This window comes from Pyrgilauda ruficollis, unplaced genomic scaffold (genome assembly GCF_017590135.1).
Source record: "Pyrgilauda ruficollis isolate IOZ18807 unplaced genomic scaffold, ASM1759013v1 scaffold37, whole genome shotgun sequence".
Classification (NCBI taxonomy): Eukaryota; Metazoa; Chordata; class Aves; order Passeriformes; family Passeridae; genus Pyrgilauda; species Pyrgilauda ruficollis.
The window spans coordinates 3,550,268-3,572,533 of NW_024525156.1; the positions used below are offsets into that span (position 1 = coordinate 3,550,268).

The following is a 22,266-nucleotide window of genomic DNA, read 5'->3' on the forward strand; positions in this document are numbered from 1 at the left end:
TCTGATGGGATGCCTAAAGGGAGGGGTAAATCTATATCTATCTATCTATCTATCTATCTATCTATATAATTTTTTTTAATCAGACTGCACTAATGTATATTTAGTTGGATACCCCAGTATTAAATGCTGAGGTTCACTACAATTTCCCCCAAATAACTGAACAGATAGCAAAACACAGAAGGAAAAAGTTAGGAGTGGAAAAAACTATTTAAACACACCGATACTGATTTTATGAACTCAAGCAGTCTTCTCTAACAGAGTAAACCATTCAAAGTTATTACCAGGCCTTTAATAAATTCATGCAAATGTAAAGAGGTAAAAGATTTTCACAAGCTCCTATGGTCTACCAATAATATATTGTTGATAGTCTGGATGGATTTTCTACCTCTTCAGATCTTGGGAAACACTAAAAGCCACAAACATCTCTGTGAAGTGCTGTCACCATTTCCTGATCAACACGAAATTTACTGGTAAGTCTTGGAAAGTCCTAATTTCTCAAAAGAAATGCTAACAGAAGCATGGAAATTTTACCACAAGATATGCACATTAATTTATCAACAATTTTCCACCCAGTTTCTACTCAGATTGACCATTCAAAGTCAGTGAAGAGACCAAAAACCTTCTAGCATGACACTTTTGCAATGATGGGGGCTAAAGTGTAGGAAGTCCTGTGGGCTACATTTCCCACAAGATATGGTTTCTTACCAGTTCCATGCTCTGCAAGCAGAAAAAGAAATACCCTGAGCATTGCATAAGTTCCTATAGGGGATGTAGGGTACAGACACCTTTTAGCTGCTATGCTACACAAGCTTCCAGTTCCTCTTATTTTCTTTCCCAATCATTCTGCCAATTTGGGCTGCATTTTTTTTTTATTCCAGATTTATCCTCTATAATGCTATACTTTTGAGGCAGAGTTGCCTAAGATTCAAAATAGGCATTGTAAAAGGCTCTCGAATTAAGTACAGAAAAACTCTCCTAACATGAACGTATACACTATATTCAAGGAGGAAAAAATGAAGCCAAAATCATTCATATTCCATGGGCACTGCACAGCACTGAAAAATGGGACTGGTCTTCATTATAACCAAAATTTTGGGCATCCAGAAAGCAAGATTTTAATATCTGTTTATTGGGTAGTATTTGCTTTATGCAGCATAACTAGTTGGTAGTTGTGCTGAGAGAATCAAGTGTTCATAAGAAAAATTTGTTTCCAAGCAAAGTGTCTGAAACACAAACAAAGTTAGGGTAGGCAGGCACCTATTTCTATACCTAGGCAATGCAGTGGTACTTGCACTCATTAAAAATAATAGCTCATTTCTGTGGTTATTAGAGCATAAGTAAATTAAACTGCTAATGGCTTGATGCACTTTAAGGTTTGCACTGCTCAGGATTCTGAAGCAGGTACTTTAACAGTAAAAATGCACTCACTGCATGTGAGCACCTTTTCTCTTAGTATTTTTTAATCCCTCTCTTGGCTGCCTGTTCTTTTAAACATTATAACCATATATCAACTCTTCATGGAGTTCTCACTCTCTGGTTTGGGTGCCCAGTTCTTTAGGGTTTGGAAACTATTTCAGTTTGGAATACAGAGAAAGTTTTACAGGTAACTGGCTGGATTTGTTGAACAATCTAATTTTTGAAAGGTAATTAATATAGTCTTGAGAAAAACTAGTGAAGCAGAAGACACTCCTTCCCATATGTGAGGATGCCATTTTCTCCTTCTCCCCTGAATTCAGCACAGGTATTAGGACATGATAGTCTACAAGAGCAATAAACTTGTTTTAGTACCCAAAAGTTCTCCTCAGCAGCCAGCCCAACCTTGTGTTAATCAGGAATTTTTCTACTGTATGAAACAGCTGATGAGGATTGTAAAGGAAAGGATTTGGGAGCATTTCTTATTAGAAAACTTTGAAGCCTAGCAAACTTTCCTTTTGAAGCCTAGCAAATTTCCATAAATATCTGCTGTCAGTAGGTTGTCTTCCTACACTGCACCCTGAAAAACTGACAGGAAACTCTGCCCTCCTAAAACTCATAGTTAAACTGGCTGTCTTTGCTGTTTTTCAGGGTGAACAGAGGAAAAAGATAATGAAATAGCCAGTCCATATCCAAGGATACATTACATATAGTATATTTGCTAGTACCTTTTAAATTTAAGCACTTTAAATCTTCCTGGAGCTTTCATAGAATTAGTATCATACCTAATGCAAACAGTTACTAGAGTGTCTAAAGTAGTCTGGTTGGCCTTACATATATATTATAGTTGATATATTTTTGGTATCTATCTCTACTACAACTTTTGCCCTTTTATAAGCATAAGCATTTCTTTACCTTGACTACCTCCTAGAATTTTTGTATTTGGACTTGAAAAAAGCCTTGGAATTTAATTTAAAACCTTTTGTTGCACCTTCTGACATAGCTGAAACTCCCCTTTCCTTGTCTAGGAAATACTAATTTTCCTTTCACCCCTGTGTCCTTGTTGAAGAAAGTATATTTGCATTTTCTGTCCCACAAATTGGCCTTTTTTTTTTCCTTGACTTTTGACTGAAGGCCCTTTTAATGTGCATTTTGTTTCAGATACTTTAATCTGTTTGTTTCCTACAGAGTAACATTTTTTTAAATGTACAGAGAATTAAAAAAGAACCTAACCAGATACAAGTATAGGCTGTCCTCTGATCTCCCATGCTTTAATTTATTGAAGAATAACCTTACATATCTGACAAAATATTGTATGTGGATCTCACAAAACTGCTGTAATCCCTAGTTAGCACAGGCCTACTAAACAGAACAGTATGTGTAGCCTTTATTTTTACAGGCTTAATGTCAAATTTTTCATTGTGAAGACAAGAACTGCTATCTGCAAATGAGCATGAAGTTTTTGCATCTTTCATAGAATGTATGCAAAGTTTACATTTCATTTAGGTACTGTTTTCAGACACATCAGTTTGGGCTGTAAAAATAAACAGAGTTTATCAAAGGGTGGAGAATATTACCCAGTCTACATTCAACTATTCACAAATGCTTTCAGAAACACCAATATACCCAGATCTGAATGTCATTCAAGATTTCAATAAAATAACTCTGAAAGTGTGGTCAAATGCTATCCCAACAGGAAACTTCTATTCCTATCTTCAGGTTCTAAAGGCAACTTCAAGAACTTGTTCAGATTTTGTAATGATCTGGTCATTTAAACTTTTAAAAAGGCAGGAAATAGGCTTAAAATTGATCTCCAAATGTGAAAAATTAAACACGCAGAAATTTATGCTGGAGATGTTTAGTTATATTTTTCCTCCAACACATCTGCTTCTATAGAGATACATATTGTTAATCTAGCAAAACAAGTAAAATTATAAAGCAAAAGTATAAATGCTGTGATTTTTAGGGGGCTTTGTTTTATTTTATTTTTAGGAGACAGCAAACGTTTAACTCTTACCAACAAATTTCTGAGGCATAGAGCTCTTACGTTTGGCGACGTTACTTGCTAGTCTATCCAGCACGAGGGCTCTTTCTGACCCTATCTTGCACAGGTCTTCAGCCATTTCACTCTGGTTATTTTCGTCTTTTATGACTGAAATCAAATGACATCAGAAGGGTTAGGCAGGTTCCATTTTAATGGAACTGTTGTCTTAGGTTATCATTTGCCAGTCAATGTCTTTTAGCTCCCAAGCAGCTGGATGAAGGAGCTCAGCCTATGAGACACAGGACAATTCTGACTCTCGGTAACAAATTCCCTCACGCTGATTGATCTTTGTACATGCTCATGTTTTCCTCATTTAGGACACAAAAATGAGATAGCAACTGCAAGGTTTCTGCCTGTATGTCACATAATCACTCCACCCTTTGTTCTACAGCTACTCTGCATTTCTGTGAATAAATGAGGTCCTAACTTTATCCTGGACACAAAGCAGTTCATCTTTCTACTCTCCCACTGAAACCCCCCACAATGTTGTTCTGCACCTCTCCCAGAGAAACCTCCCATATGATAATTGCTTCCTCAGCAGGAAAAATGGATGAACTTCTCAACTCCAGCAGTAGAAGATATATTTGTAATCTACACCAACCCTTATCTCCAGCCCCTTTTATCCTGTAGCAAATATTTCAATACTTTCTTGATGCTATTTCAGACTTCAACAATTTTAATTGATAAAATTACACCTTCAGTGGAACACTGATTTCCAATACTCAAACCTGTTTCCCAACCTCCTGCTTCTGCTGAGACTCTGTAGAATTAGGAGCTTAACTGTGAGGCTCTAGGAAAAGGAGACTATTTCACTTTCAGTATATTCTACTTCAGTACTTTCCTGCAGAAACAAAAGGGATGTATGAAAATGCAGTGTCAAAACAATGATTGTGAAAAAGGTATGGAAAGGTATTTCTGATCTCCAGCATCTAAGAGGAAGGTGAATGGACTGAGATCACAACACAACTGTTTTGCTGTAGGGTTTTTGTTTGTGGGATTTGGAGTCTTTTTGGTTTGTTTGTCAAGGCAGAAAAAGGGGTTAATTTTACTTTTATTTGCTACTAAGATATGGACATTCTTCCTGAACTTTTGGGTTGCTATTAAAGGAAGACGCAAAAGATGATTTTTATACTTTGATTCTTTGAGTTGTTTCAATTAAGTGCCCCACTCTGCTACATTTCTCCATCTGTGCCTGCGGAGAATTTGTCTTATCACTGGATTTACTGGTTCACAGGACCCATTACTCTGGTACCTGGGTGTTTGTCAATAGCTGAGAACACATCGTAGCAATCCAGTATTATTCTGAGAATATACCACAGCCATAAAAGGATGATTGTGAAAAATTTGTTGTTCCTGAAATATATGAAATCAGCTCTGAGGGATAACTGCGAGGAACAGGTGAAGTTTCCTATTCAACAGTGCCCTGCAACCAAACAGAGGAGTACACAACTGGTTCCTCAGTCCCTGCTGCAGCAGCACATACTGCAGTGACAGTGACAGTGACAATGAAAATGCCAGTGCCAATAACAGTTACACAACTGGTTCCTCAGTCCCTGCTGCAGCAGCACATACTGCAGTGACAATGATAGTGACAATGAAAAATGCCAGTGCCAATAACAGTTACAGGGAGTTTCACTGAATTGTGTTCCAGCCCCATAAGACACTTAGGATTGTGACCAATGCAGGAAATTAGAAGAATTTAGTCATGAAGGTGAAGGAAACTAAAGGGTGTTTATGGTACATAGCCATCACTGAACAAGCACACAGCAGCATTTTGTGCTGACCAAGGCTTCCAGGTACCATCTCAGGAAGAGACTTACAGAGAATGTTTTAAGGCAGACATTCAACAGGGACATGAAAGACTGAATATTTAGTTAAAAGTTGAAATGATCAAGAAATATCTGTTTAAGATATAAAAGCATTTCTTTTCTAATCAGTCCAAGAGAGGGTGAGTCATGTATTTAACAGTCAAACTTTCAAACTTCTAAAACTGTTATTGAAAAAGAGGGCAAATTGAATCATGTACTAGTCCCCAGCATTGGAACTGAAACTCTCTGAAATCTGCTACCAAATGAATAGCTATTTCTCTATAATTTGGTGTCTGTAAAGTGAAAAAAAAAAAAAATTATCTTTTCAAACAAAAATTCCCAGTGACTGAAGAATTGTAATTGGCCCTTTAAAAACTTCATAAACTACTTCTCCTACTGTTTTATTTAAGCCTGGTAAGACTTCAGGACACTTCCACTCAACTTAAATGCAAAACTACAAGTAATATCTCTAAGAGAAGAACTTCATGTGGACAGTGAGATTATAATCCTCTAAAACAAGAATTTTGCTATTAAATTAATCAGGTTCCAATTTTGTGTTATATTTTCTTCTCTTAAAGAGAGAAAACAAAAGTTAAAAATGTAGGTACAATCTCTTGTTCCACTTCTTACTCCCTTTTACTCTATCTTTCCCTTATTTAAGTTCTTTCTCAATTGCATTTTTTAGGTTTCCAAGCTGATGGAAATCTTCTACAAGTTTAGGTTCTTTCTACTGATAATTTTTCTATGCATGCTGCCAAAAGTATTTTAAAAATGCTGTAAAAAGCTATCTTCTTGTGGCAGAATGTCAAATCAGATGGTCTAGCAGATATTTTTATTCAAATTTTTTGAATTTTTTTTGAGGCTGGGGGGAAAAGGGGTCTGAATAATGGCTCTAACAGATCCACATCACCTTGAAATAGTTTAAGAACAGTGATATTATAGCTGCTTGCTTTTCCAGATATATCATAGAATACAGTAAAAGTCACAGGATATCCACTCATTCTCAACTGTTTTTTCTACATTTTCATCATGCAAAATACTAGGAAAAATGCAGGAAAGTTTAATTTTTTTAGAACTGTATAGAATTGATTTTTTAATTGAGGACTAAATTTCTTTAAGGGTGGAGTCTTTGGCTGAATATGAGGTTTAAACCCTTTAGTTAATTTAATTTTTTCTAATTTGCAAAAGCAGTCCTATAATGTCAAATATGGAATATAGAAGAATACAAGAAGAATATACAAGAAGATATATATATATATATATAAAATATATATAAATGTATATACAAGAAGAAGTGATTCTTCCAAAGCATGAATTAATTCCTTAAGTTTTCATCCCACAGAGTTATTAGATGTTTAGTTGTAAGCTAGTGCAAACTCTCCTTTCAGGATTTGGTATCAATAAGCGTCAGTCTTTAAAAATGTTTTATTTCTTATTAAAGTTTATGATTCCTGACATCACTTTCATCTTACTAAGACTTTCATAGTAGTTCAGCTACTCATTCACACAGATTTTCAAATTCAGTGTGCAGGCACTTAAATCCATATGCTAGACACTGAAGACTGAAATCCCAAACCAGAATATTTGCTTCTGAATTCTGTCATCTCTTTGAGAAATAAGTATTTCTTCTTACTGTGTATTATTACATTGAGATTTTTCTATTCATATATTCTGCAGCCCCTCAATAAAATTAGAAGGGGCACTGCTCTAACATGCTGCCCGCAGAAGCATCTCAGCTGTATTCACTGCTATCATTATGTGCATATACTTTACATTATTTGATAGCATGTAAAAACATATTCAGGTTCTGTACAGATACAAAATATTAAATGAAGCATCATTGCAAAGAGGGCAGAGAGAACATTCCATTTTTTGTCATTTGACAAACTAAATAACATATAATGACAGGATTAAAAAGGTATGCAGAAATGGAACTTACTGGCTGGTTTAAACTCCACCATAGAAGCTGGATCTTCTCCATCTAAAACTGTACATGCAAGAGGACTTTGTATGGCTAATTACTGTGATCAATACCTTACAGATCTTCTGGATTTTTGTTAAAAAATATAATCCAAGCCCCAATATCTGCTTGCTCTCTTTCTGGGTATAGTTTTTTGATATTCTCCAAGAAATGGACTTTACATTTAACACTACACTAGTCTCAACACAGGTCCTTACCTCCCTCCAGTTTTCTTTCAAAGGGAAGCTTGGGAAGAAGGCTGTCAACAAATTATTAGCCATTCTGGACTGTCTCAAGTCAAACTGCCTAAATTAAATATCTCTGGCTTTATGTCCTCTTGCTTGGCAGAGTGAGATCAAAGCCAGATATCTCATCCTTGTTAGATGAGTTGGTCCCAGTAGTCAAGTAAGCCCTTTAAGCTGTGCCTGGGAAGGGGAGGAGATGTGCAGTACAGAAAACTCTGCAGCAGCACCAACTAGAACACTGGAATTAAATATTTATTAAAAATACATCCATAAGCGTATTGCAACATAGGCCTCCAAGAGAAGGCAGTGAGGTGATGTAGCCATATTGTCTTGACATGACAAACTGATGCTTTCCAGGCCTTGCAAGTGTTTTGCTACATGTTTGAATTGTACTCTGGCATTTTATTGGAGCCAAAAAAGTGAAAAAACAGTCAAATATTTATCAAATAAAGAATATATCCAGATGCTGTATCATACATGTGGAGGATGTGTGTGACTCTCCAAAACAAAAGTTGCTACAAATGGTACTACTAATTCTTTTGCACTCCTTTTTCTGCATTTATGACAGGACAGCAGTATTCCCCAAATAGACACTTTTATTACCTGGATAGATGCTGCTTGAGAGATTCATGGTTTGAAGGTAGTTATGGCAGCGTTCTTTATGTTCTTCCAAAGAGCTGCGCTGCTTGTAACTGCGACCACAGTATCCACACTTATGGGGTTTGCCAACTGGAGAAAACACAATTCATTACGAGATTCAGATGAGGCATTCAACAGCATATTAACAATGGTAAGGACAAGAGATAAAAAGCCCACCCCAAAAATAAAGCCATGCTGTGGTGAAGGGAGATTTTGTAAATTTTAAAATCTAAGTGAAAAACTAATGGAAAACTGATTGTACATCTTTACATTAACAGGCCAATTCTATGGGTGCTGCAAAATGATTTTAGATGATTCAGGTCAGATAAAGACTGTGACATTAAATCTTCAAAAACAGCATCTACACAGATTAGGAAGTGAGACACCTTCAAAGGTCTGGGAGAAGTTTCTCTAGTGTCCAGTCACACAGAGACTGCCAGTGGATGAACTGGTGGTGTAGGTAGGGACTTGCTTGGCTCAAGGTCAGTTCTGGTGTCAACAGAACCAGTTCAACTCTTTTAAGACAATTTTAGATTTTGTGTGTTTTCTGCTTCTGGAAATTCAAGATAAGTGGCATGACAATTTATTTTCTGTATTACACCAATCTAGATCTAGCTAGTTCTAGGAATTTTCCACCAACAATACTTTTCTGTGTACTTCTGGACTTGAATTTTTTGTCTTAACATGATAAGACTGTATCACTTTATATGTGATTTCACAATTTTAGATAGTTACACAGTTTAATTTCTGAATTTTATTTACAGATTCTTAGGTGAAAATCAGATTCAGACATCCAACTTATTTTATAATGTATTGGTACCAATTTGCCAATTGCAGGAACTAATCATTATCTATAATTTAGGCATTGTCTATTTAACTATGGAATATTCAGGGTTTACCAAGAGTGTCTAGGTGAGATTTTATATATATGCATACATGAAAACTATGTTTCAAACTGTGCATTCATGAAAATCAATAGCAACGAGAGAGTGGGAGGAAAATACTATTTAAAATATGTGCCTTCCTTAATCAGGCTAGGAAAAAACAGGACAAACAGAAATTATTTTGGAAATCTAAGGATCTTATTACTCAATACATGTGCTAGAGAAGAATTTACCTACTTTTTTTGGAGCACAAGAATATAATTTTGAGAGCTTGCTATATGCCACCCAGAACCCAAAACCAACTTTCACAAGTAACATTACCAGTGTCAATTCCAGCAATGTGTATTGGAGGTCTCCCATCCAAATAGCAATTTGCATTTGCAGCTTAGCTTGGGGAACTAGACGAGATGGCACTCTGCTTTTAAAGGCACTTTAAATGTGCTAAATTGGTTTTACTTCACAGAAGGTATGTGTCTGTGGCTTCTGTCAAACAATGAGATGTTCATGGTAATGGGAAAGTGCAGCTATTCAAAAATATTTATTCATATCTCTATATTACTGTTGAGACAGACACTGAAAAACTCCATGAGTGTCCTCTTTTGTGGAAGATGATTATCTTTCTTTCTTTCTTTCTTTCTCCCACCCTCTGCCTTGTCCCCAGTCTCTCTTTCAAAGTACTTGCAATAACAACGTGCAACAAATAACTCCTGCTAAATGCTAGCAGTATTCACTGCTAGCAGTATTCACTCCTTAGGCTGAAGATGAATACAAGACTGTGTTTCAACTTTATATTAACTCTAACCCTAAAACATTCATCTACTTAAGTCAAGTTCGTACTTCCATGAAATGGATTACTCACACGGGGCTCGTAAGATGAAACTCTAATACAGAAACTTTGAATCAGCCAAGAAGTATGGGAAAAAACCCAGTTCTTCTGGTGAAGGGTCGTGAGTGTGAGGTGTGTTTAGTCATTTCTTTGCTGCTAACATGCTGTGGCCAGCTCACAGCTTGGTTAACCCCAAGATGGGGCTACTCAGGGTGAGAAGAGTTCTCAGGATTGGTGGCCACCCCCATCTCCTCAGCAGGTATGGTGATAAGCAGCCCTGGTTATTCCCAAACCTTTACTTACCAGAGTGAGTCCTCAGGTGTCCGGTGAGGGCATCCCTGCGGCGGCAAGCATAGTTACACAGGTGACACTTGAAGGGCTTTTCACCTGAGTGCAGCTTTATGTGGCGCAGGAGGTTACCCTTCTGGGTAAAGGAGGCTCCACACTGATTGCATTGGAAAGGGCGTTCTCCTATGGGAAGAAGGAGAAAATATGTGAGAACAAAAAAATCTTATGCGGTAACAAGAGAAAGATTTCAGGGAGAAAGTTGTTTTCTCACTGCTGCTCTGTGACTTCCACCGGCTGCAGGTTTGATATAACATGAGGCTTTCAGACTAAACCTGCCAGTTTCTTAATGCTTCACTGGCTGGGTCAATTTGATCTGAAAATCTAATTTTTTTTTTCTAAATCAGAATGGCACATCACAATGCAAATTCAAACTCATTTAAATAAAGTGACTGCAACATTTTGTGTTGAAGAGCCACTCTTCCTGATCAGCAGTTTTGGAATAAACCAATATCCAATTTTGCATGTTGTGGCATTTGGTGGGGTTTTTAATGTGGCTTTTTTCAAAGGGTCTTTAAAATATGCCACTGAAGCAGCAAAATAAAAAGGAAACTCATTAAAAATGCATTTCAGGATCACAAGTTCATTTCAGCGTTACATTCTTATATTTAAATGAAAGGCACTTCATTATAACAGTTATAATAACTTCTTTTCATTTACATTTTCCCTGTATTTTCCCTTTCAATTTCTTCTCCATTACCTGTCTGTCCCTAAGCAGCCAAATCAGGAAAGAGACAGAGAAAAGAGAGAAAGCTAGAGAGTAAAATCACAGAAGTTAAGACACTGCAAAGGAAGCCCTGTACTTCCATGTCTAAGTTCCAACCCTTCTATAGGTAAGGTATGAACAGAGGAGCTGCACAAACAGGCTCTGATGGTTTACAATTTGGACAGATGGGGAAAAACTTGAAGAGATGCAGACTTGATTTGTCTAAACTGGTGCCTGTTATCAAGGAAGTGAATCAAAGCCTTTGCAAAAATTAATATGTCTGCTGTTCCTTTTTAGTGTTGTTTAAAATCAACATACTTTATTAGTTTGGGTGGGTTTTTTTTTTGTTTTTTCTTCTTGTACGTTTTTTTTTTTTTAATTTAAGATTGATGAGGCCTTTTCTGAAATCACTGGAAATAAAATACGTTTCCAGTTTTACCAGATAAGAAAAACAGAAAAATTATACGTAAGAGCATTCTATCAGCAAGAACTGCTCCTGCATGCCTGTTTCTGTAGAGTCCTCAACTAAGTCAAACTAGCCTTTAAAAGACATTTGCTGAATTTTGTTTCTTTAAGGCATCAGTTCAATCTGTTGTAGTAATTATAGTGCATCAACATTAGAAAGACCCCAAAGATGACCTGTTCTTAGGGTTTTTTTTTGTTTTTTTTTTTTTTTTTGTGCAACAATAACATTGTATTTAATATTTCAGTGCTGAAGTTAAAATACTAAAAGAAAGAAAAACAAAAACAATTTCTTTCTTCTTTCTCACTTAAACATCATATATCATTTTGGATTCCTAGGATGACCTTTTATGTCCATATATGTGCAGCATGATCATTTTTGACTTCTGGGTAATGCACCAGAACAGCTGAAGATCAATTAGACAGCAGCACTGTCCCAACCCAAAAACATGAAAACTCTGCCATCAGGGCTGGCAGCTTTAGCATTCAGCAAACAGCCGCATGAATCCCCTCTATGGCAAAATGTTCATTGGTCAGTTTCAAGTGCAGTGGCATAGTGCCTGTAAAGCCAAATGAGCTCACTTTCTTTGTCCATCAAGTAGCTCTGTTCATCTAAACTACACCCGCATCTGGTTCAGCTGGGGTGGCATGCAAAAATGCCAGCATAAGCCTTACAGGACTTTGAAATGTACTTCATAAGCCATGCATGGTATGGTTAGGGAGAAGAGAAAACAGCTAAGTGTCTCTCTACTTCTTAATCTTTGGGGCAGTTAGTGCAGAAAGTGTTTTTCAGAAATGGACTGAAACAGTAAATGGAAGAAGTCAGCTCAGCAAGGGGGACATATTCAGAAGAAATAGGTAATTCTTACTAAGCAGCTTTTCTAGCATTAATTTCTGTTATTTTTACTCAGAGGATTGTAAGAAGACAAAACAAGAATCATAAAAGTACTCCAGAAATTAAATGTAAAGCAAAGTAAGAATGCAATGTATCTATAGCCTACAGCTCTCCCAATCACAGGGTGAAGACTTGTACTAGGTGGAAAAGATGGATGGAGCATTTCAAACAAGACTGCTGCATGCCCAATACTTCTACAGAAATTAGAGTGGGATCAGATGCAAGGAAGCCTGAACTTATGCTGCTGTAGAAGGAGAACAACATTGTCACAAAAAGACCGTGAAGCTAAATGTAGCTTGGCTGGCCCTCAGCTATCTGTGCTACAATTACTGGGGTGCCTCCTTTATTGAGATCAACAAAACTCCCAGACCTGCCAGGATGCTGACAGTCACTGATGGAAGGTTACTGGGTGTGGTGATACCTCCAAAAATGAAGATGGAAAAGGATGGAAAAGAAAAAAATACGTAATGACTGTTTTTTTTTTTCCCCAAACAGTCTAAGCAGTGTATTGGTTTTTCCAGGTCTGAGCAGTACATACCTGTCCTGGGCATGTAGTCATGACCAAATATAGGCCCAGGAACAAAAACTGCAGTGGGACCCTGAATTCAATCAACCATTATCACCAGGGCAGTGATTTGCAAGCCTTCGTAGGAGCTTGGGCCCTGGACCACTTATTCAGTGAAGAATACTTATAATCTTAATTAAAATATTTCTAATTTCTTAAACAATGACAAGATCACCTAACACTCAGAGATCTACAGAGCTCTCTTTCTAAATAAATTTGAGACATTCAGAACCAAGTAACAAGATGTAAGTGAACTAACTGTTGACATAACTTAGTGTACATATAAAGAGGCAATATATACATGTCTGCACACACATACACAGATATGCATGAATATGCAGATATATGCACAGTGAGCAAGAGAACCCTGAATATACCCTGAGGTTTCAGCATCAAGGAACAAGAATTTCTTTCTCCTCTCAAGATCTCCTTTTTCTTAAACACCAAACAAGACAGTGACAAGCTGGAGAAAATGAATGTGCTGAAAGGGAAAGAGAGTGAGAAGAATTGGGCATCTGTGAGTTGGGATTTGCTCTGCAGCTGTAAGCAACAGGTAAGGCACTAGGAAGCAGTCAGTGCTCTACAGCTGCCTGCAGACAGGAGAGGGCAGAAATGTCAGGTGCTGCTCCGCATATCTGCACTTGGCAGGTGTATTCATTAAAAACAATTACGTCTTTTATCAGGTCAGGGAGTCATTTTATTTTGGCACTTTAGTGTGCTAGAGTTTTGTTCACTTATCAAATATTTATTTAAGAAAACCTCACTGTATATGCAGGTTTTACATGAATTAGCAGCAAAGTAATTCATTTGTGAGGCTTATTCCTTCACCAGACATGTATTGAAATGGGCTTCAGCACAGTCAGTTAAATGTCTGTAATAGTATATCCCATTTCGACTTTAATTTTCACAGCACAGCTGAAAGGAAAAGCAGTCACCACTGTTTCCCCATGACATCCCTTTAATTTAAACTACCAGCTCTGAACTTCCACTCCTTTGCCAGCCCCTGAAAAACTACCTGAGCTCATTCAAAGAGGCTGCTCAGGAGAGGAGCTGAGGATGAGACAGGATGTAAAGCAAAGGCATTCTTTCCATGGAAGGACCCAGGCACAAAACTTCACACCCTTTAGTTTTATTGAGTGTAAAAGAAGAGGGCTGTCCTGAGCAAAGTGCCTCTTGTGGGGTGCTTCTGCTGTAGGCTTGAACTATAATCCCTTATTAAAAAGAGCGTCTAGTTGGCAAGGGAAGAGCTCTGCGAAGGGTGAAGAAGGCTTCACATGACAATCTTTGTGTGGTAGCACCCCAAGCATCCTTGGCAGGCAAATAGGTCTCTTTGCCAGGCAAGAAGTTCGGGGAGCTGAAGGTCTGTGTGGGGGAAATGACCTGGCACCCAGTGAGGTGGCCCCTGGGGATATTGTCACAGGGACCAGGCAGCCCAGCTCATGCTCAGAGACAGCGGGCTGGGTACCAAGGATCTCATGAGAAACAAAGGCAGTTGTGCCCATCACCTCCCTAAAGTCAGGTGTGTTCTCACACAGGCCACTTAGCCCTGGTGCAAACACTGCCATGGACCCTTAGGGACCTGGTCCAGTAACAGTGGGGTTTTTTTAACAAAAGAGCAGTCTGCTTAAACAAGCACAAAACCTTCTACCTCTAAGTGCATTTCAAGTTGCAACATATTGTTTCAACCACTATAGCATCCTCTTCAGCCCATGGGTCTGTTTAAAAGGCCTCACATACACACATTTTATGTGTTCATTTTATCAATTTTTAAAGGACCATATTGAAAAGGCAAGGCAAGGCAAGGCAAGGCAAGGAGAAAGGAAAGGAAAGGAAAGGAAAGGAAAGGAAAGGAAAGGAAAGGAAAGGAAAGGAAAGGAAAGGAAAGGAAAGGAAAGGAAAGGAAAGGAAAGGAAAGGAAAGGAAAGGAAAGGAAAGGAAAGGAAAGGAAAGGAAAGGAAAGGAAAGGAAAGGAAAGGAAAGGAAAGGAAAGGAAAGGAAAGGAAAGGAAAGGAAAGGAAAGGAAAGGAAAGGAAAGGAAAGGAAAGGAAAGGAAAGGAAAGGAAAGGAAAGGAAATCATTAAGTACTTTGTTATGTCTTGGAAGTAGGCTACAGCCTCTCTTCTGAGTACTAGTTGTGGCTTTTCCAATAATTGTCAGCTCTTCCCTGACAGAGGGATTTATCACATAGAATTGAAGAGTACTTTGAAGCAGGCAGTGTAACAGCATTGCTTCTAAATGTGGCTAACCCATGTTACTCTAACAGATCTCATGCTTCCATAGCTTGAACAGGCACAGTTCCTGTTGCAGACAGTAACACTGAGGGCAATGGAACACACTGCGGGGCTTTTCATGAATCCTCTCCATTTTAACTCTGAAAGCATTTTGTTAATCTCACTACTTAGTAACTCTGAGAAAGTTATTTAAGCAAGACTGTGAGGATATGGAGGAAGAAAGTATTTATGTGTTTATTGGCACAACTATTTCAGTCAAATGTAACTATAAGATAGATCAATTCTTACCTTAAAAATATTTTAAAATTCCCTCTCATTGGAATATTCATATAAAAATGCCAATTCCCAAATTTATTTTCAAAGCAACTTCTGTGAAATAACAGTACATTTCAGTTCTTCTCTTTTAGCTATGAATGACATTAAAGTTTAGATTGGAAGACTAATTTTCAGACATCTTATATCAGGCAAGGTGAGACTCACTGTTTACTTTTTCATTTGTTTCAGCCTCTTCATCTTTGGCCCTTTTTGAGACTAATCAGAATCAGAAAATTGAGAAAAGAATATTCACAGCACTGTATAATGAAAAGCCATCCCTCTGGAACACAAAATCTTTACATGTTTCTTTTAGTGCCCCAGTGGAAACACTTTAGTGCACATTTGACCTGTGACAATACTTGTTTTTACTTAATGAAATACTGGACATGAAATGTATTTTTTGACTAAGTCTGTCAATACAGTTCTCTTAATAGGTATTTTTCCAATCACTTTTATAATCACTGATCCATAATGAGCTTTGCTGTTTTGCTGGAAACATTACAACTGGGTTAATTTCAGAGTTAGCTACAAATAGGTTTTTCTTCATCAGTTCTCAGAAATTTCTTAGAAATTAAACAAGACTTCTTTACTTTTCTTTTAAATTTGATTTTTCAGTTTTATTTATTTATTTATTTATCTATTGTTTCAAATCAAACAAACAGCACAACTTCTAGTCCAACAGATGGAGTTCCATGAATAAGTCTCACCTGCAGGCTAAAAGAATGTACCAAAATAACTGAGTTCCAAAGGCTCACCACTGCTGCATTACCTTAGAAGAGGCAACACGTGCATGATACAGAATATAAGCCTTAGTTACTAATATGTGGCCAGTTCTTGTCAATTACAGCAAAAACTACGTCAGGCCTTACCAGTGTGGCTTCGTTTGTGAACCATGAGCACATTGGGACCGATGCAAATTATCCCACAGATATCACATTTTAGCTTTCCGTTAGGAAGTCGAATGCCTCCAACTCCTGACAAAGCCTTGCTGCCTGGGCCATTGTGTGAGCCATTCATTTTCTCTCCTGCGGCATCAAGCATTCGTAAATCCTCTGCACATTCTTCCCCATTCATTTCACAGGCACGCCCATTCTCTTCATCACTCTGAGTCTCTATTTTAATATTACCGGCTGAAAGAAACAATACAGGATGCCACTCAGTTTGGTTACAGAACAAATAATGTGGCAAAGAAACAATCACATGAAAGGAGTTAACTTCTAAACAGCAGGTACAATATCACTAAATAACAAATGCTGTGACCTCAGCTATAATTCTATGGGCAATGTGATGTGTTTGTAACACATGGAGCAATGAATAGTGAATATCAGTAAAACAAACACACAGCATCCAGGGAGCTGAGAACCCAAACAATATTACAAGTCTGTTTCTCGGTCGCCTTGAGATTTTTGCATTTCTAGCTTTCATTCTGACAATCAGGCTAATTGGAATGAAAGTTAAAATTAAGCCACTTCATAGAGATTTGTCCAAAACAATTGTCAAAGTAAGTAACTCAACTCAATGGATACAAATGAACAGAAAATGCAACATTCTCCACTTGGCAGGAAGATTCCAAGGGTTGTACTGATTCCAAATTTTTGGTTTGCAGTTATACGGGATAAGCAACAACAATGGGAAAGCAGAGTACAAACACTGATAAAGAAAGCAGGGTAGAGAAGGATGGAAGGAAGAATTTAAGGAAATTATAAGAGTGACAGTTGTGTTTCTAGGACAGCAAAATTAGGATTGCTGAGTAACTGGAGACAATTACTAGAATCAGAAGTCATGATTGAAAACCAATTAAAGAAAAGGTGGCTGGAAAAACTATTACGACTTTAGTGGATAAATGCTTTACATTGTAATCCCATAGGTGGCAATTTCTTGCAGCCAGAATAAGAACTTAGGTGAATTTGCCATAGCCTTACAACATGTGATAATATAGAGGCTAGTAAATTGGATGTGATATGAACACATCAAACTTCAACATTAAGGAAAAGGGTCAAGATTCAGACAACTTCATGCCAGTATTCATTCCTCTTCTCTCCACAGGATTGTATGATGTATCATGTAGAAAAAAAATAATCTTTGCTGTTATTTCCCTCTTTTCTAGTCTGGTGATTTTGGTGAAAAAATACTTCTTCATTAGGTTGAAAAAGATCATTTTATTGCCCAAAATCTTACTTTCCATACAGTAAAACCTCATCTACCTTCATCCCAACCTACCCCAAAAAAAGGAGTTTACTTCAGTAGGTAGCTAAAAATATGAGGGATCTGTTTCACCCAATAAAGTCCAGGTCTTTTCCTTCTGTGGAACAACAGTTTTATGGTAACCTCATTGAAAAGTGATGGTATAGCAATGTGATAACAAAAAGCTACAGGCAATAATTACCTCAAGAAATTGAAAGACTTTGATATTCTTTTGAAAATGACAGTATGTCCAAGCTCTTCTCTGATACATCCTGCAACATCACAGGTGTCCCAGAAGGACTGCATGGATGTAACTGACAAGAGTATCTGATTCAAAATCCTACTGGGAAACAGAAGCCTAAAGATCTTCACATTTATGAATACTGCTTGACTGGACACCTTTTAAAAAGTCTACCAATCTAGGTATTTTAAAGTTTTTTCAAGTATTGCATTGTTAATAGAAATCATATGCAAAGCAGAATAAGTGCATATCATAAATAGCAGTTTTCCTTTAAAATGTATGTTCTAAATGGGGGAATAATTTAGTGATATACAAAAAAACCAAAAAAAAAAACAAAAAAAAAACCAAAAAAAACCAAAAACAAACCAATAGCCAAACAATGACTTAAAAAGATGGCATGACTGATTAAACAGAACTGATTCTGCAAATTGAATGGAATACAACCTCATACTGCTGTTTTCACCAAGGCAAATGGAAGTAATAGAAATATTTGGCTTGAGTACATGACAAGATTTTCCACAATTTACATGTAATTTTTTTTTCCTTTCAGTTATAAGAATAATAAATATGTATTTTTCCTAAACAATTATGGGCTCCTTGCCTGCCAGGGATTTGGAGAAGGTGGCTTTTTAAGCAGATTTTCTATTACATTAAAACAAAATACACATGAACAAAACAAAAAGATCAAACTACTTAAGTGCATGCAGACAAACATACATTACTCAGAAATGAAATGACACAAACAAAAAATCATAAAAGTAGGAACTAGATGGAAATGCTCTGTAGTGAATTGAGTTTCAGTATACTTACTGGAAAAAGATTTGGGAATTATTGCATGAAAGTCCCTAAAGCCTTCTGCCCCGTATGCAGCTGCAATAAAGAAGGCAAACAGGATGCTGGTTTGTGGTACTGCTAGCAGTAAATGTAAAAGAAGATGGCACTATTGCTATAAGATAAATACCTAGGAGAAAGACAAAACTATCATCACAGAAGCAACATAAGCAGTTTAGGATGAAGGAGGAACAGGAGAAGGACAGCTGGCAGGGGAATCCTGACTCGTCTAGAACAATTCCCATTTGCGAAAATGCCCTTTTCTTCCAAAGCAGCCAACAAGTTTTATCATGTTTTCTAGAAGCTCTTGGGTAATCCCCTTGCTTGTGCAGTAATTCCTGCTGAAGTAAAGAGGAACTCTTGCTAACTCTTGTCTCAAAAGGGTCAAGGCAGGACCCTACAGTGCAGCTTCCTCAGAAATTATTTTTTGCCAATATGCCCTCTTTCTGTGACAGAAATCTCTTACACATCCTTGTTTCTAGTCTTTGCAGTTATAAAAAGTGAAATTGTGTTGTTTTCCTCTTACACCTGCTGGTCTTATGCAATGGAAGAAGAGGGAGTTCAGGTTTACATATTTATGTATTTTTTATTATGTATATTGGCATATTTTTGGTTTGTACTTCTAAGGCTTGTCCTCACAAGGTATTTACAAAGAACAGTTGTCCAAATATATTAAACCCTGCATATTATAAGTAGCCACATACAAATTACCATGCCATTGGGCATGCTGATACAGGTAATGCTGGAGTTCATTACTCAACATAAGCAGTGACAGGGATATTGATCCAGTCAATATTCACTAAAGCTCTCCACAGCTATGTCCTGGACTGCTGCAGCTGTACTGCTCAATGAATGTCCCTTTGCAGACCAGGCTGAGTACCCAGGATGTGCATCCATTTGGCAGTGCAGCTCATGGCAGGGGTTCAGTTCACGTGCAGAGTTCACTTTGCCAGTGAGAGATGGTGGACATTGAGGGCACCTGACTCACCCTGGGTCCTCACAGAAATTTTATCTGTCTAATTAACAAAAAAAATCTCTCCCTGTTCAAACTTAGTACTTCTTGTGAATCTGTCTGCAATACAAGAACTAGTGAAAAGAGTCCCACTGATGCAGGAGACACAAAGGGAGAGAGAAATCACTCCAGTAAAAATGCTAAGGACTTTTATTAAATCTAAATAATAGGGAAGGCAGGGTATGCTTTCTTTTTTTTTTTTTTTATTTTCCCTTGGAGGCTTATACTGGAAATAAAAACCATCAGTGTTTTCTGCTTTTGTGAGAGTGATTCTTGTTCCTCCCTTGATATAGTGGAGAAATCACTTAAGGAGCAACTACAATGTGAAAAATACCTGTAAACCATGTTTGTCATGTGCACTGATTAAGAATGTACTCAGACTTTGTACCAGTTTCTGAAAGTGTTACCCAATAGAGTTTTTGCAGAAATAATTTCTGTACACATCCATAGCTATGTACACACATATGCATTTATTAATTAGCTTTAAAATAACTAATGGTAATAGTTTCTCATTGGCTCTTCTAACACCATTAAGAAATTACTCATTAATTAATTTACTTCAATTTGGTTGGAGGTGACTTTAAAAGGCTTGGTATTTTATTCCCTTTGTACACATTATCACAATTCAGGGGTGTTTAATACAAACCTTTTTTTCTATGGAAGGAGTGCAGAATTTTTGATGTCACTGAGCTGATAGATTTCCCCCACTCTTTTTTACCTATCCAGAGTGTGGAAAAATTACCCAAAAGCAGGGCAGTCACTGGATCCCTTGTGGTCTCTTATGTTTACTGGAAACTTCACTTGGGATTTTCTGAAGAGCATTTGAAATTAATGTTAAAACATCTGTTCAATATTCTATGGCTAAAGGTGATTTACTCAAGTTTTGCAAAAAAAAAAAAAAAATTGATATGTCAAAGGGGAGAGAGGTGGTGATATAATTTATCACTGAAGAGCAGCATTGCTGGCTCCACATCACACTTGGGCCGGGGAAGTCACGAGAGCAGGATGGTGTGAGAGCAGACAGCGTCACGCTTCCCTGGGAAGAGCTGAGCAATGTGGAGATGGAAGGGAGGCATTTTGCAATGGGTGAAAGAGTTGATAGCAAGCAGAAAGGAGAAACCAAACAGACCTCCTGGGAAACTGGACGTAGAGGGTGGCTTTCGAAGGACAGAGAAATAGGCAGCTGGAAAAAAGATGCATGGAACAATTAGTAATTTGTTTACAATCCACTGCCAATTTACCTTATTTTTTAGCTATGAGAATCCCTCCCTGCTGTAAAATGCTTTCAGTTTTTTGAGAGTTTGGCAATGGTATAGGTCTCAGTACCTGGGCCATAATTCAGTTTGGAAGGGGGCATTCACCTTCCAAGTCATACTGTTCTCCAATGGGATTTTTAAAGAAGTAAAAAGCATTAAGACCTGGCTAACAAAGGTATTTAAAGAGTAGCAGACAAAGACAAATCACACTGAAGCTTCTGAGGCATTTAAACAATAGAGTTCTTTGATTTTTAATGGGATTTGACCTTTTATCCAAGTAAGTACTAAACTGTATCTTGTGGCATATATGTGCCTTTAAGAACTTATCCTTTAGACTTTATTTGAAAACAATCCAAATAATTTGGGTTTGTGTCTTGCAATGTCTTGTTTGTACTTTGTAGCCAAGAGCAGAGAGAGATTTCTCTTTAAGTGTCTGCAAATAGTTTGGGTGCCTGTAATTTTTTGTTTACATGGCTCACTTTTTATTCCAAGATAAGTCGGAAGTATTTTGTTGATATTAGTTGATAGTTGATTAAATCATAGCTTTAAAATCCAGGAGTTCTCATGAACACACCACAACTATTCAACCAGCAGTCCCACCTGACTGATTTGAACAGTAGCTTATCACTGTAATGGTGAGAAAAAAAAATTAACACCATCCTTTCTATCAAAAAATAGAAAATGTTGCTAAAAAGGCAGAATAAGATGAAGAAGCCCCACTTATCAGGCCAAAATAAATCACCTCATCATGCCAACATGTATCAATAAATGCACACAGGATCTCATCTCGTTTACATAGGTACTCAGAAAACAATATTGTCAGCAATCCCACCTGTTATTTCTGATACAAGACACAACAGCTATTCTGTTTTGTAACAGCATACAAAAATTTTAGCACTTGATTTTATGCACTGAAATCCTTCTCCCTTTCCTTTTTATATCATGGTCATTTACTGTGGCATCAGCTCTTTTCTCACCTGACAATAACACTGCACTGTGTAGGATGCCATCCTCAGAAATGAAAGTTGTCTTTCCACAGAATATTTAAGGAGTCATTATTCCCCAGCCAGACTTGACAACAAACAATGATGACCAATTCTTTAAGTTAAATTATGTTTCCATTAATAGTTTCTTTCCCTTATGAGCTCTAAAGCAACAAGAATCATCGTGTGGGTGTGAAAAATGACAACAAAAGGTCTGGGCAGAGGAATCATGATGCAATGCCTTGAGCTCTTCAGTCTAATTCTGATGGCACAACAGAACAGAGATGGGACTGTTCAAACTAAATGGTTATTTAGCTACAGAAAAAGCAGGTGCACCCAAGTGCTCTTAAAAATTACTCTTCTGCTCCCTCCTTTCTACATAAGCACTACCTTGGCAGTGCTAATCAAGCATTTGTGGTGT

The 22,266-nt window shown here is 37.4% G+C and overlaps 1 protein-coding gene across 4 annotated transcripts in view; it reads right to left on the bottom strand.

Annotated features, from left to right (window-relative positions):
- IKZF1 (IKAROS family zinc finger 1) overlaps nt 1-22,266 on the bottom strand; it is a 68,169-nt gene that overhangs the window by 5,273 nt on the left and 40,630 nt on the right. The window contains exons 4-9 of one of the 4 annotated variants that reach the window (XM_041475988.1): nt 20,736-20,789; nt 18,574-18,633; nt 16,208-16,468; nt 10,123-10,290; nt 8,074-8,199; nt 3,431-3,565 (exon numbers count right to left, since the gene is read on the bottom strand). In XM_041475988.1, the coding sequence (XP_041331922.1) occupies nt 3,431-3,565; nt 8,074-8,199; nt 10,123-10,290; nt 16,208-16,468; nt 18,574-18,633; nt 20,736-20,789 (804 nt within the window). The remainder of the gene's footprint in view (nt 1-3,430; nt 3,566-8,073; nt 8,200-10,122; nt 10,291-16,207; nt 16,469-18,573; nt 18,634-20,735; nt 20,790-22,266) is intronic. The other 3 variants (XM_041475990.1, XM_041475989.1, XM_041475991.1) reach the window with 3 other exon arrangements.